The 15,981-nt window shown below is 26.1% G+C and overlaps 1 protein-coding gene, 1 long non-coding RNA gene and 1 pseudogene across 2 annotated transcripts in view; 1 reads left to right on the top strand and 2 right to left on the bottom strand.

Annotated features, from left to right (window-relative positions):
• Positions 1 to 15,981, bottom strand: part of LOC149061615 (uncharacterized) — a 587,539-nt pseudogene that overhangs the window by 517,395 nt on the left and 54,163 nt on the right.
• The window catches only part of LOC149061630 (uncharacterized), a 50,735-nt gene that overhangs the window by 4,377 nt on the left and 30,377 nt on the right, over positions 1 to 15,981 (bottom strand). The window lies entirely within an intron of this gene.
• Positions 14,323 to 15,795, top strand: LOC149061631 (uncharacterized). Its single transcript, XM_089221027.1, has 2 exons — positions 14,323 to 15,186; positions 15,261 to 15,795. Exons 1-2 carry the CDS (start codon positions 14,345 to 14,347, stop codon positions 15,793 to 15,795), a joined length of 1,377 nt encoding a protein of 458 aa, XP_089077153.1. The 5' UTR covers positions 14,323 to 14,344.

Below are 15,981 nucleotides of genomic sequence, written 5' to 3' on the forward strand. Positions count from 1 at the left end.
GTGGACCGCGAAACCTCTGACCGTCACTATATTTTACTTTAATATAATATGTATTATTATTTTAATACAATTTATCAACTCAAAATTATTTTCATAATAGACAATATAAAAATATATAATATAATAGGTGTAATATATATTATTTTTTTTTTTGAGACATGGGTAGATAATTTTATTTTAAAAATAATATGCCACCCCACAACAGTCAACGCCATTCAAAATTCTATATTATAATTATAATAACTTTTGTAATGTATTTTCGGAGCAAATAATTTATTTTTAGGTTTTTGAAAAAGTTTTAGAAACAGAAATGATACATTGCTATATTATTGTGATGAAATACTTTTGTCTCGACCTAGTTTATTATTTTATTTTAATCATTCAGACTCCAATTGTAAGAAAATTGTTAAAAATAAATGTTAAATTAAAAAATGATTAGTTTGATATTTCATGTTTTTTTTTTAAATACTTATTTTGACTATAATAACAAAATAAATATTTACAAGCTTCGACTAGGCTCTAGTGATGGTAAACAGTACGAAGTAAATCAAATAAGTTGATATCGATCGTCTTAGAATTGTTTGATATAGCTGAGTATACAAATCCAGTTTTATCGAAAGCAGCTTCAAGCAAGTACCTACTATGAATCTTATGAACGAAAAACTTTGGTTTGAGGAATGGGAATAAATTAGATTTGAGTTATACTTGATGTCTCTGGGGATCAAATATTATGATAATGTCCAAGATAAAATAAATTAAAATCACAAATATAGAATCAGTTTTCGTAAAGTAAAATAAAATACTATTATATAATAATATGTACGAAATTAATAAAATATGGAAAAGTCGTGTTTTAAACGGTATATTAAGATAAGTTTGATATTTTTTTTTTTTGTAGATACTATATCATATCGGAAAAAACTTGAACGATATCGATGTTTGAGTTTATGTAATTTAGTTTATAATAACGAATATACGCGTTTACTTACCTATACCGTATCCCAGCTGTACTATTAAATCATTATTTTAACATAACGGCCCATATTTTCCTTAAAAAATAATTCAGCGCCCACATAGACAGGTTTCACAGGACAAAAAATGTTTTTAAAAAGTTTTAAAAAAAAATTAATTTCCTACTTCCGTTAGGTTATAGTTGGACGTGGTGGTTGGAAAAAACGGTTGAGAATATTTCGTCGAGATATCGCGATAATCTTTTAATAACCACAACCACGGTTAGATTAGGTTAAATCTTATGGTTATTGGCCTATGCCGACAATACATGTTGTTTATACAGATAGTAATAGTAATAGTAATAATAATAATGATACTAATAGTACAAATTTTCTGGATAATTTTCGAGATTGAATATGATATTTTATTGTTTATAGAGTTTTAAAAACATAAACTTCTAATAACCCATCAAATTATAACTCGAAAAAATGAATCATGCGACCTACGAGCCACGGTGCAACGGCACATTTTATTTTTTTGAAAATGTATAATGTATTAAACAAACACCAAATTATAAATTACATTGATTAATTTAATCCACTGAACTTAGCTTGTGGCAATGTAAACTACTACAAAACTAAAAAAAAAAAATTGAAACAGTATACAACATACACATAAAATGAAAAATGTATTATAAAAACACTAAACATTATATTATGTTTATGTTTCTTCAGCAAATAACAAAACAATAATTTAACTTATTATATTATTTTATTTTAATATACTATACGGTCTGTACAGCTAAATACATAACTACGTAATACTAACATTTTATAACTAAATGCAAAAAATTTTTTATTATATACATTGAATTAAAATATGCTCGGTCCTAATAAATAGGACGAAAATTGTTTACCAATATCTTAATATACTTGTAAAACAAAAATCATATGTTATGCACTCAACTATCAACGCTTGGTCTATTGAATAATATTAATTTTACCCTACTGATATAATACGGAGAATTTTGCTAGTACATTGGAACCTTTGAAAGCATGACCTGTTCGGGCTGTTCGCAAATGTATATTATACAAATTATAAAATATTATATTTACGGTATGTAAAGGTACATTGACGTACTCGTATAAGCTGTTAAACTAAAAACCCAGGCCAGGAAATGTGTAAACTACTGTGTAAAACCTATTCCAAGAAGTGTGTATAACAACTACATATTGTGTAAACTTCACCGCGTGGTCTGTTTCAATTATTTTAAATGTGGGCAAGCAGTAAGCACTGTTGACTAAATGGAAATAATTATGAAAATTAAAATAATATTTCTGATTTGATAAAAAATTATGTATTTGCATACCACGACACATATACCTTGATATTACCAAATTAAGAAGAAATAAAACATTGAAGTCAATATGCTGTAAGTAGGTTTCAAATGTTCCTTTGTCATATGTCATAATTGAGTAAATCACTATAATGGGTGTGTTAAATTTGAACGATATATCCTTCTAGAAGACGGTCCAATAATGTATCTAAAAGATAATTTATAATTAATTACTATTAGTAATTTCAATTTCTATCAGTAGATGTTTAATTAATGTATGGAAATAACAATATATAAATATAATATAATATAACATAATATTTTTTCATACATTATTGTTAATATTGTTACTAATAACGTAAGCATGTGTGAAGAAATTTGAGGTATAAATAGGTGAATAGACGTAATTATTGAAAAAAGATTTAAAATTTTAAGTGTATTGAAAATGATAATCTATAAGTGTCTATAAAATGCTCTTAAATTTAATATTTTTTCGAATCTGTTTGAATTTAAGCTTCAAAAACGTTTATAAAAAATTAAATAAATAAAGTCCTAATCTAAACTTTTTGTTTATTTGCAATGAAAAAACCTTATCAGAAATATCATATTGATTTTTCAAACTTTTTTACTTACAAAATCAAATGTTTATAAATAGAGCAATAGAACCCAAAATAATTAAAAATTATATTATTATCATATCCAAGAAATTCAAATATAAATATTTGGTGAAAATTTCAATAATCTACAAATCAATTTTGTCAAACACCGGTAGGTATTACTCAAATTTATTTCTGATTTCCCGTAATTGTATTGAATGTTTTTCTCGATTGTATTAAAAATTAGTGGAAATATTTAACTTATGACCTTAAGTACTAATTAGATAGAAAAAAGTGTAAAACCATTAATCAAATACATCAACCACTTTATACAGCGGAATCTAAAATGATAATATTATATCTAATAATACGAGTAATAGACATTTTTATTTATTAAAAACAAAAACATACCAATTTTGGAAGATAAACGTACCGCTTGTGACTCGTTAAAGTTTGCACAGTGTAAAATATGTTTGAATTAATAATCATATTGTATATTAATTCATATTAGTATTAGTTTTTAAGTATAAAATTCTAAACATATTGGTCTGGAATTCACATATTATGACAAATTAAAAATTATATATTATGATCTTCAATTTTACAAATTAGAGGGATTTAATATTTCTTGTAATATTAATCATAAATTATAATTTATAATTGTTATGCAGTTGCTAATTACTGTATCGATCAAAAATGCATGTAGGTATAGAATAACTTCATAGTGATAATACATCTAGCAACTTATTACAATTTATAAGCTTGTGTACACATTGGTGTATCAGCCCTTACACATAATATAATATACCAAGTAAAAAATAAAGTTATATACAGTACCATCAATCTACTTCGTTGGGTCTATGTATTGGATTTATATACTTGTTTGGAGCTAAGTTTAACGAATAATAGTCAATATTTCATTAATAACAAGTGTTTAATTAGGTACTACTTGATTGGGTTTTTTTTTTTGCGGTATCTTACAATTTTTTTCTTAAGAACATCATTGAAAACCGGAAAATAACCTTCCAAAAGTTGTAGACTATTACATTAGTTATTAACCATAAAGTCACAGTGACATACATAGTCGGCCGACCAAACTGTTAAGCATTTAATACGGCCTCGGATGGGGACCAGGGAATACAAGGCTTATTGTTTTGAGTTTCCTATGAGTGGAACGAGGTTATATCATGACGTGGCCGATCGTAGAGGGTCGGTAATGGAAATCTACAGTTGTAAATTATGAACATCAAACGTAAGTATTAAAAAATAATGGATTAATACAATATATTTAGTACCTATGATTTAATATAATAATATAATACTAATTTCTATAATATATTATACGATAAACGATATATATTTTATCCATGGCTGTTAGATGTTTGTGATACTAATTAACCTAACCTAACCTATGGCATATCTAATTAAAAAAAAAAATTAAAAATTAATTTAATTTAATTAAAAATACAAAATTTAAGACAAAGACAAAACACAATCTTAGGAATTATAGCCTCAACAATGAGTTTTGCAAACAAAATATAAATTATAATTATTTTTTCTCGCTTTCATCATTATAGTTTGTGTTATTGTAAACATTTTATTTTTATTACGTATTTTCAGCTTAAATAATTTTATTCAATGTGACAAATAAAAAAATATTGTACACTAAACTCTGAACTTTGTCTTTTTTTGTTTTTATGTCAGTACTAACAAAATTATTGAAGCACGCCTTCACCAATGTACGTATTTTATTGTAACTAAAATAATATATACATATTGAGGTTGAAAACAATCAAATTTTCCGTTGATACGAATAAAACAATAATATTTCTCCGGGCATGTGCACTCAGCTGTTGGATGCGAAAGGCTGACATTCTTACATTTCGGATACCATATCAGTGATCCTGATAGTGCACACACATCAATGTCAGTAGATAGGTACATATCATAGACGCGTTGAAAATTCCTGTCTAGACTGTTCATGTCATTATTTGCTGACCAACTACGAGGCGGCTCGACCACCGTCATTTATGTCTTTATATACGACGACGGTCTGGCAGCTGAATTACACAAAACGAACGTCATACAACACGAAATGAACATAAATCACGATTTCGACCTATATCTTTAGTTGACGACAACCCCGTCGAGACCGGTGCCTCAAACACTAACAAATTGTAGGCTGGCGACCGGTAAATACACAAGAAAAATCAACAGACTATTTCTCTCAAAACTGTGTTTGATCGTTACGATGCCTCTCCTGTGCATTATAATAATTTTAACGTATTGTGGTTTTTTTTTCGACAGTCTAAGTGTTATTATATATTGCATTATTACATAGGTAAATAGTTTTTCCCAAAACTGTCTTGTCCATCGTAAAATCCTCACCAGCCCGGCCCAAGCAGGAAATAAGACTAATCTGAGCAAAATAGCCAGATTAGTTATGATTGTCTTATATTATTGCTTATAGTAGAAAAAATATTGATTCATGTTAATTTTTATTACCTCTTCATTTGTATTTTATTATTTTTCTTAATTATAGAAAACGTTCTAAATACTAAATGGTGTTAAAAAAATTTTGAGAAAATTCCATTACATTATAGGTACATTATTAGAACCTCGATAACTCGAACCTCTAGAAGTCGAATTTTCAATAACTCGAAGGAATGCCTTGGCCCCTGCCAAGGACGCCCATATGGGGGGGGGGGTGCAAGGGAAGAACATGCCCCCGGAAAATGTCGAAAATCTTGAAAAATTTTTAACTGTGATGGTCTGTGATCAGAATCTATTTATTTAAATAAAATTTAAAAATTTAATTTAATATACTAAGAAAATCTGTAATTTGTTTATGAAAAATTGGTTTATTTAGTTAGAGAATGAATATGTAGAACAAGTAATAATATTTGGTGTTAAAAAAAGAAATTTACAATTTTTATTTGTAAATTAATATTTTAACAAATATAATCAATGTTTTAAGTGTTCAATTTATATTATTAAATTAAATAAAAATTTCAATAAATAAATTTTATGGTTAATTGGATAAATAATTATTATTTTCTAATCTTCCAGTTTGATATTATATAATGTAAAATTGTAAACCCCTTCTTACCTCGTGGTCATTCCTTTTTATAAATAGATTGAAAAATTAAAATGTTGTCACCCCCTTGAGAATTTTACTATGGGCGCCCTTCGCCCCTGCCTTACAATGCATGATATGTGTGAATTTCCGTAAGTCGAATTTTTGATAACTTAATTTTTTTTCACCCTCAACCGATTCGAGTTATCGAAGTTCCGCTGTAATACTATTCTTTGATTTTTTTTCTCAGCTCAAGTTAGGAAATTCACTGTTAGCTAGAGCTCATGTACATAGTGAAATTAAAATTATCATAGGTAAAAATAACAATATTGTGCGAGGACAATATAATATCGTGAGACGAAATAAAAAACTACTTAGCTAGGTGACAATCACGCTATCATCGAATTTAATGAATTCAGAGTTAAGATGGTATTAAGACATTCTCGGCTCAAATTCATACAACATCGATCATTATAAAATATTGTAATATTTTTTGCATAATTATTAATCAATCATCAATCATGACCTACACCACAGTTATTTCTTTATCTTCCCACACATGTGATTATTACCTACTTTTACAAGTCAATGTCAATAAATATTATTTAACTAATAACTATATTATTACGGAAGTGTACTCTAAACAACAAATAACTATATAGCAATATTATATTATTATACTATACCAATAGAGCGATCAATAATCTAAAAACAAAAATGACACGTGAAATTATTTTTACGACGTTTTGCCTACACAAGATGACGACAATATAGTAGTAAGTTGTCAAAATAAAAAAATAAAAATGCTCGTCGTAAAATATATATCGTTTACGATAGAATAAATCAATTTCAATATCACTGGATAACCATTCGATGGGGTCGCGTTCAGCACAATATTTGCACAATATTTAATGATAGAGGTTTTTCATATTATTATTTTGGTCGAAAACCGGCTGAAAATGGTCCCTTACGGATTTTAATGTAAAACATCGTAAACAATGTGACATAGATTTACTTTACGATTTCTGTTTGCAAAGAATCGATGGTCTATACCGTGGACATGGTTCTGGTCGGACATCATATACTCGAATCAATACAATGGCGAACACTTAAACGTTCACTTATAATACACGAATATATTGTTCTGAACGCATTTTATCCTCAATGTATTATAATAAAGCAATCACCTTTGTAATAGAGGATTTCTTTTTTTACCATTATTATTACTCTTGAGTATATCCATATTGTGAAAGAGGTTTTTTGCATGCAACAATTATTTGTACATTATTCTAATATTAATATGTACATACATTTTACACGCTATATATTTAGGTAATCGTTACAAAAAAAAACACACACTCACAATGATTCAACATAATATTTTCAGTAATTATTAAATGGTTAATTTGGCATTGTGTGCTTGGTGGATTTTTCAGTATAGGTTTGAACCTACTATGATTATAAATATTTATGCACTAACAATTTAATTTAAAAAAATAAGGAATTAAGATATGCAATAAATATGTACTGAAAATATATTTAAATATAATATAATAAATATAACAATACACGAAAAAAATTGAAAATTTTGTGATAATTAAGTGATTAAAAAATATATAATTTCTGATTACAAATGCTATTACATTAAAATAACATATACATATCTTAATATCAAGTGGATCATTGAACCATGGTATTTTGTTTTAATGTTCGACTATGTATCTGCATCTATATGCTATTTCCAAATATCAGTATAGAACTCCTGACACAATAATATAAGCAATCATTTTAGTATAATAATTCATATAAAATACAAATATACAAACTTTATATAATTTTATTATTAATTACCTTTTTTAAATTCTAAACGGAGCGAGGAATGTACTGGTTTTACAATGATGTTTATTTCTTTTTCTTTTTTATTCTGTCAACACTTTTTTTTCCTCTAAAATTGCACAAAAGTGTGAAGTATAGCATTTTTTCTGTAAGATAATGTTCTTGAGCTGGTACTTTAAAAGATCATTTTCGATTTTCGAAACGATACTCAAAATAAAAGCGGTTAAAAAGAAAAAAGTACGATTTCACGATTTTATAATATTAAATAATAAAAAAAAAAAAATGTTTTATCCAAATTAATAACTTTCCATTGTATCAATACATATTATATTATATAATTACTGTATACCTATGTGTAACTGATGGCCTTTGTTGTCGATGTAAATATGCTCAATAAAAAAAAAAAAAAAAGCGGCTAAGTCGTGGATGTCGCTCTGCTGTACAGTAGGTTACTGTAATGGATGGGATTAAATTTGAATGCAATGATAGGTATCGTCGTATACGAAAAACGATTCTGAACGGAGATGATTTGTCAGTCTAGGATATATTATATTTAAATATTGTCATATATTCTATTTTGAAACAAATATTTTATTTTTCAATTAAGACGCATTTTGCATAAGGCACGGTTAATCAATTAGTATAGTTATCATATAGTTATCATAATTCATATTAATTTCATAATACCTTATATTATCATAGATATACGAATACCGGGTTTGAGGATAAATTGTTATCATTACGCGATTTCATAAAAATTTAAAACTCAAACGCTCAAAACATTTTTCCTATAATGACGCTTCAAATTTTCTCTATAGCTATTTGAAGCAAAACTTATGGAAAACTTGGTGTTAAATTGTATAACCTTAGATATAAATACAAACAATATTATGAATTTTGAACTACAAAATAATTTGCAAATATTCATGGTTTTGATGAATTTTTGTCAATATTTGAAATTCAAATGTTAATAAAAATTTAATTTGAATTTCCGGTGGACATTTTTTTTGTGATAAAGATTGAAAAACTTGTAAGGAGCCTAGTAATAAATTTTCAAATCTTAGGTATAAAAGGAAAATTTTTTGTGAATTTCTAGGATAAAATAATTTACAAATATTTGTGATTTTTACGTATGTTGTCAAAATTAAAATTTGAATACATGTAAAAAAAAAATGTTGGCTATACATTTATTTTATTTTTCAACTGCTATTGTAAAAATATATTATAAGCCTTGTATTAAATTCTCAAATCTTAGAATTAAAAAGAAAAACTTTTATGAATTTCAATCTAAGATGATTTGAACATTGCCGTAATTTTTATGTATTTAATCAAAATTTGAACTGTAAATGCTTATAAAAAAAATGTGTGTCTATATATTTCTTTTATGTTTCAAATGCTATTGTAAAACTATTTTAGGAGCCTTGTATTAAATTTTCAAATCTTAGGTATAAAAGTAAAATTTTTTATGAATTTCTAGGATAAAATAATTTACAAATTTTTGTGATTTTTACGTATGTTGTCAAAATTAAAATTTGAATACATGTAAAAAAAAAATTTTGGCTATACATTTATTTTATTTTTCAACTGCTATTGTAAAAATATATTATGAGCCTTGTATTAAATTCTCAAATCTTAGAATTAAAAAGAAAAACTTTTATGAATTTCGATCCAAGATAATTTGAAAATTGCCGTAATTTTTACGTATTAAGTCAATATTTGAACTTCAAATACTAATAAAAAAAAATTGTGCCTATGTATTCTTATAATTTTTTAATCACTATAATAATAACTTATGAGGAACTTTTTATTCAATTTTCAAGTATTTTGATAGGGCCAAAAAATTTTTATCGACACTTCAAAAAAAAATCTTCAGACATATTGAAAATTTCAGTCGTCTATAAATATCTCAAAAAAAGTCAAAATATTTTGAAAATTAAATCATGTAAAGAAAATGTCAATCCTAATAACTGGTAAAATTTTCAAGTATCTAGGACTTATACTTTTTGAATAATAACAAATATTTAAAATCGTTTCAGGATAAATCGTTATCGTTACACTATTTCGTAAAAATTTAAAATTTAAACGCACTTAAAATTTGTCCTATAATGATGCTTCGAGTTGTCTCTATAACTACTTTAAAGGAAAACTTATGGAAAACTTAGTGTTGTATTTTTAATCCTTAGTTATAAACAAAAAAATTTTATGATTTTACAACTTCAAAATTACTTGCAAATTTTGCGTTTTCGACAGATTTCGTAAAATTTTGAACTATAAACGCTTATTAAAAAAAATTGTGACTTACGATTTTTAATTTTTTTTAGCTACAATAAGAATAACTCAAAAGGAACCTTGTATTAAATTTTCAAGTTTTTTTGGTCGTCCATTATTTTTTTACCTACACTTCAAAAAAAAATTCTCAAAAAAGTCGAAAATTTCAGTGGTCTATAAATAACTCAAAAAAAGTCAAAAATTTTTGATAGCACTGCCATAAACATTTTGTGAAAATTTCAAGTATTTACAGTGGTTAGTTTTTGAATTACAACCATATAAAAAATCGATTTGGTCGAAAACTGATTTTGCGCAAAAACTCCCGTTTTTCTGTCATTTTTTTTTTGTTTTTCTCTTTTTTTTTGAAAAATGTTTACTTTTAACCTTTATAATGCACCAAGGATCTTCACTTTTACATCGGAAACCACCCCCAAAGTTTGAAATCGAAGCATTATTTTGACTAGTTATGATGTACACAGACACAAAAAAAAAAAAAAAAAAATAACACACACATCATTGTAAAATCAATACATTCTTCACTTCGTTCAGAATCTAAAAAAATATTAAATAATTACGAACGAAATTTTCTACCAGAAATATTGTTTCAAATGAAAAATTACACGATATATTTTTTGTTGAATTTTGGATTTTATTCCTTACGATTTAAAGTTCAGAAAATTTTAGCCATTTTTGAGCTATTTATTGACTTTTAATTTTGGGAGTTTTATTTTTTGTAATTCAGTTAATAACGTTCATAAAACTTGAAATTTGGGTGTTTACTTATATTATCCTTACCTAGACATGGTACAATTTTCAAAACATTTGAGTGACTTTTGAGCTTTTTCTTTTATATTTTTTTCATTTTTATGATATTTCCAAATTATAAATTATTATTATAATTATATAATTTACCTATTTATATAAATCATTCTTAAGCTATTCTAATAACGCTTTGTTTATCACCATAGAAACGAATAAAATTAAATAAAAAAAATTCCCTTGTCCGCTAAGAATCGTTTTTTATCGAATGCAATCATTGCATTCAAATCGAATACAGTAATATTACACTAATCCTGTCCAAGAACTGAAGGGACGTTGGACAAACATCCACCACCGAAATTCTAACCTACTTTATTATTTTTAATTATTATATTTGTATCGAAAATTATGCAAATAAGTGTTTAAAACCAGAAAAAGATAAACTATTTACTTATATGCTAAATTTTGGAAAGATCTAAAATTACCTATATATGATAGGTACAATAACATACGTAGACTACCATGTTTTGATGTGTCTAATTATTACGGACTAATATATTTTTTTCAAAAGGCATCGTGTATTAAAATAATTAATTAGTTGACTAATATGTATTAAATTTTTATCTTGTTATTCATGTTATGTTATTAATTTACATATAAAATATTATATAGGTAAAAAACGTGAACATCAAATACTATCATCATAATATTTTAAATTTTAATAATAAATAAAAACAAGAGAAGTCACTTTGCTCGATGGTGTGTACAGGGTCAATGTGTGGGATACAACAAGTCACTGTCTACTGTAATAGTTTTATTAAATTTGAATTCAATAATCAATCATTTCACACGAAACTCGATTCTAACTTTTAAGCTAAGACGGTTTATCTATATTATTGCAAGTACTTAGTACATATACATATATATAGCTAAGGTAATAAGCTGTAAGTAATTTATTTTACTATTACCTATTAGTAAATAGTAATATAAAATAAATACGGTAGATTGGATTAATATTTGCCAAAAACATCGCATTTATTGTATTATTTATTAAATACTATAATAGTGAACAAACTATAAATGACAAATATATCATTGTTATTAAAATTAATTTTAGTTTAAAAAGATTATTGTGAATAATATAATAAATATAATAATGTAGAAAAATATTTGAAGCTCCCCTCCCTACGGATAATATTTTGAATAACAACAAAATAACTATGATTGTTATTCTTAATATATCTAACAAAAATAAATAAATGCCTATAAATAGTTTAATGCATACTAAATAATTTGAAAAATGCAATGAGTAAAAAAAAATGATAAATAAAAAAGATCCGGTGAATTTTTTAAAGCGTTTACGATTCATACTATTTAAGTTGAGTACAAGTGTACAATAAATAAACTAATGTCAATTGATGAAAAATTGTTATTTTACGAGCGATTATCCAATTTTGTAAAATTTTAAAATTCAACGTTCATAAAAATATTTATGAAATTATTACTCTTAAAATTGTTTTACATGATTGAAAGCAAAATTGATATGAATTCTTGTATCATGGTCTTTGAAAGTAATTCTTATAACCTATAGGTATGGATACTAAAAATTGTAAATTATCGAAATGTTGACGAGTTGTAGAATTTTTTTTTATTGTATTATTTATTTTTATTTCAGCGAGACAACTCTAACAAGTATGAATAATGAATAATCTTTAAATAATAGTATTTTCTTATATTTAATCAAGATTATGTTTGTGTAAAAGACGATAGCGGGCACTACAATACAAGTCACCACTAGATAATTATTAAATTATCACGTTGTGTTCCTATAGTGGTTTATTGCAGCACAACGACCTGGTGGTTGCCTGAAGCATGTCTCAACAAAAATTAATTTAATAGTATTTTAAGTGTTGAAATAAAGATAAACATATTGAAATCCCGTTCCAATGTCGTCTTCAGTGAAAAAAAAACACACACACACACACACACTACACAAAAACTACAAAATGAAAAACCTATAATTTAATTTTATAATAGTTAATCATTAAAATTTAAAAGTGAAGTGGGCTACTTTTACACTATTCAAAATTATGATCGTGGTTTAAACGGCCCAGAATGACGTTAAGCGAAGCTGTTTACCTATTTTAAATTTCTCAATATTATGTCCTGAAGTCATATTAATTTTTTCATCTGATCCACATCAAATCATTCGCATGTTTATACTTTCAATAATAATGGTGATAAAAAAATCATGTATGTTCATTTGAATGCGTTTAATAAAGTAGAAAATTATTTATTAGTATCGTTATGATTAATCTTAAGCAGTTATTAGTATTTTCGTGTTTTCATCATACATAAAAATATGAGAAAATCAAACTACCTATAATAAATAATACCCGAACACTAGTGGGCCATTTATCTATATTATTATAATAATCCAAGAGTTGTTTACAAGATTATCTAATGGATGGTTTAATAGACGGAGATTACGCAAACATTTTTTTTTTACGAATTACATATTATTTTGCAAAATATGATGGTTTTATTTTTTTCAACATCCACGGTAAAAAATCAGGAATTTTGAAAAACCACGTTTATAATAAGAATATCGATATTACTTCAATACTCGACAAATAACTACTTATATTATTTAGTTCACAGTAGGAGACCCAAATTCAGTCTTTATACATCTTCATTATTATCACACGAGTTTAATGATCTAAAAAACAAGAAAATACCATAAACAATAAAACAAACTACAATTAAAAATATAATTTAAAAAAAAGAAACAATCACTTAAGATTGTTGTTGTTGTTTGTTAATGAAAAATATTCAAATTTTACTTTTACATTATTATTCTTAGTATAAAACACTTTTAAATGTTTATTTATATTAGGTTCATTGCAGCTGGAATTCACAATCGCCCACTAGCGTCCCCGTAGTATGTATACAATTAAAAATATACTAAAGCAAAATAAATATTCATAAAAACTTTTTCATAAAAATAAAAATTTGATTTTTAATTTTATGTTTAACTGTTGTAGGTACCTATAACCTACCTATGCGATTGTGGCTGCATACTACTTGCGTCCCCGAAAAAGGTAAATTTTACAGGTAGTAAATTCAACAGGTAACTTGCGTCCCATTTTGTGGACGCAACTCAACCATATTATTCTTCTTACCTGCCATTAAAGTCATTACTTAGTTGCGTCCATAAATATTATGCGATAACGCCGATTAAGCGTTACAATAATATGTGTAAATAATATGTGTAAATTGTCCATGAAATGTCTACGACGAACAGTAAAATATTATCAGCATTTTCCCACTAATACAAATGTTAATATCATTACAGCGGGTTAGTGTAATAAAATCGATTACTAGGATTGTCACCATTTGATAGGTATATCTTATATCATTATGATTGATCAAAATAACATAAAGTATTTTGCACGGTGCTGTATATTTCTCAGTACAAGTTCACTCGTCCAGTTGTCCCGTTATACAGTGCTTGTGGTTAAAATGGAAAAAATGTTTAGTTCCAAATTGTGCGCGAAAAAAGAACTGTTCATAATTAATGGCTATAAGTTCAGTTACCATAAAATGCTTGAAAATGAAGTACAACGGTGGAAGTGCACAAATAAAAATTGCAAAAGTTTTTATAAGATCGATGCTCTAGAAAATATGATATGTGAACCAACGTCACATAATCACGATTCAAATGAACTTGCACACCTTAAACGACAACAATTAAGCAACGGACTTAAACGAAAAGCTATTACAGACATATCAATGAAACCATCCAAACTTATTTGTACTGAGCTGAGTGGCGGATGCATTACTTCTACTGCGTCAGATATTAACCTAGTACGTAAAAATATGTACAATGCTCGGAGAACTATTTTGCCAAAATTACCAACAAATTCTGAAGAGGTACACAACATGTTACAACAAAACCAAATATTTACAGCTGAAAATGAAACTTTTGTTATGGTAAACGATAAGCAAACAAATATTATATTATTTTCATGTGAAAAAAATTTAAGATTTCTAAGTAACCTTAAAACAATATATATCGACGGGACTTTTCAATATTGCCCAAAATATTTTCTACAAATGTTCACAATACATGGTCTGATGAATGATTATTATATTCCACTGGCATTTTTTTTACTACCTAACAAAGAAAATAAAACATACGAAAGAGCTTTTACGTATTTGAATGAATCGTGTTCAAAGTATAATGTTACCTTTGCTCCTGATACCGTGTTTGTTGATTTTGAAATTGCAATTCATAAAGCTGTGTGTACAGTTTGGACAGAAGCGGAAATAAAAGGTTGTCGTTTCCACTTGGGACAATCGTGGTATGTATTAATTAACATTCATAAAAATATAATAAATATTTATATGATTAACGGTTCACAAATGAATTTTGTAGGTGGCGAAAAATACAAAATCTTGGATTGGCAAATGAATATAAAAATAAAACAGAAATAGGTTTATTTCTTAGACTTTGTTTTGGACTGCCATTTTTACCTCCAGAAATGTTAAGTGACGTATTTGCCTATGAAATCATTCCAATCATTCCGGTAGAATGTTTAGATTTTACTGATTACATATTAGAAAATTATATATCTGAAAATGCTCAATTTCATCCAAGTATATGGGCACAATGTTCATCTAGTGTACAACGAACAACGAACGCATGTGAGGCATTTCATTCCAAATTTAATTCATCCTTTTACTCAAGCCATCCAAATATTTATCAATTTATCGATGTTTTAAAATCATTTCAAATTAATACTTATGTGTTAATGAATAGCATAAATACACCTAAAAAAGAATATAGAAAAAAAAAAAACCAAAAAATTGACTACTTAAACAAAGAAATAAAAAAATTCAGAGAAAAAACCAATTCTGCTTTTATATATTTAAAAAACGTTTCACTCAAATTTCAACCAACCTTGTTTTAATTCAGTAATTAATAATTTATGTCTTTTTATGTTGTAGTTAAAAATGCATATATTTAATTTGATTATAGCTTTAATAAATTGACAATTGACGATTTTATAATAAAATATTTTTTTAAATAGGTATGCATAATTCTTTTAACTTGTATTTTCATAATCTATTAATAGTTTGTATAATTTTATTTTTTT

Source organism: Diuraphis noxia, unplaced genomic scaffold (genome assembly GCF_037042655.1).
Source record: "Diuraphis noxia isolate RWA-SAM2 unplaced genomic scaffold, SU_Dnox_SAM2 contig0001, whole genome shotgun sequence".
NCBI classification, from domain to species: domain Eukaryota; kingdom Metazoa; phylum Arthropoda; class Insecta; order Hemiptera; family Aphididae; genus Diuraphis; species Diuraphis noxia.

What these genes read in the sequence shown, in the direction of transcription:
- LOC149061631 (XM_089221027.1), top strand. Translation starts at nt 14,345, where the DNA reads ATGGAAAAAATGTTTAGTTCCAAATTGTGCGCGAAAAAAGAACTGTTC. An exon ending in TTCCACTTGGGACAATCGTG is followed by an intron (nt 15,187 to 15,260) that starts GTATGTATTAAT and finishes TGAATTTTGTAG; the next exon opens with GTGGCGAAAAATACAAAATC.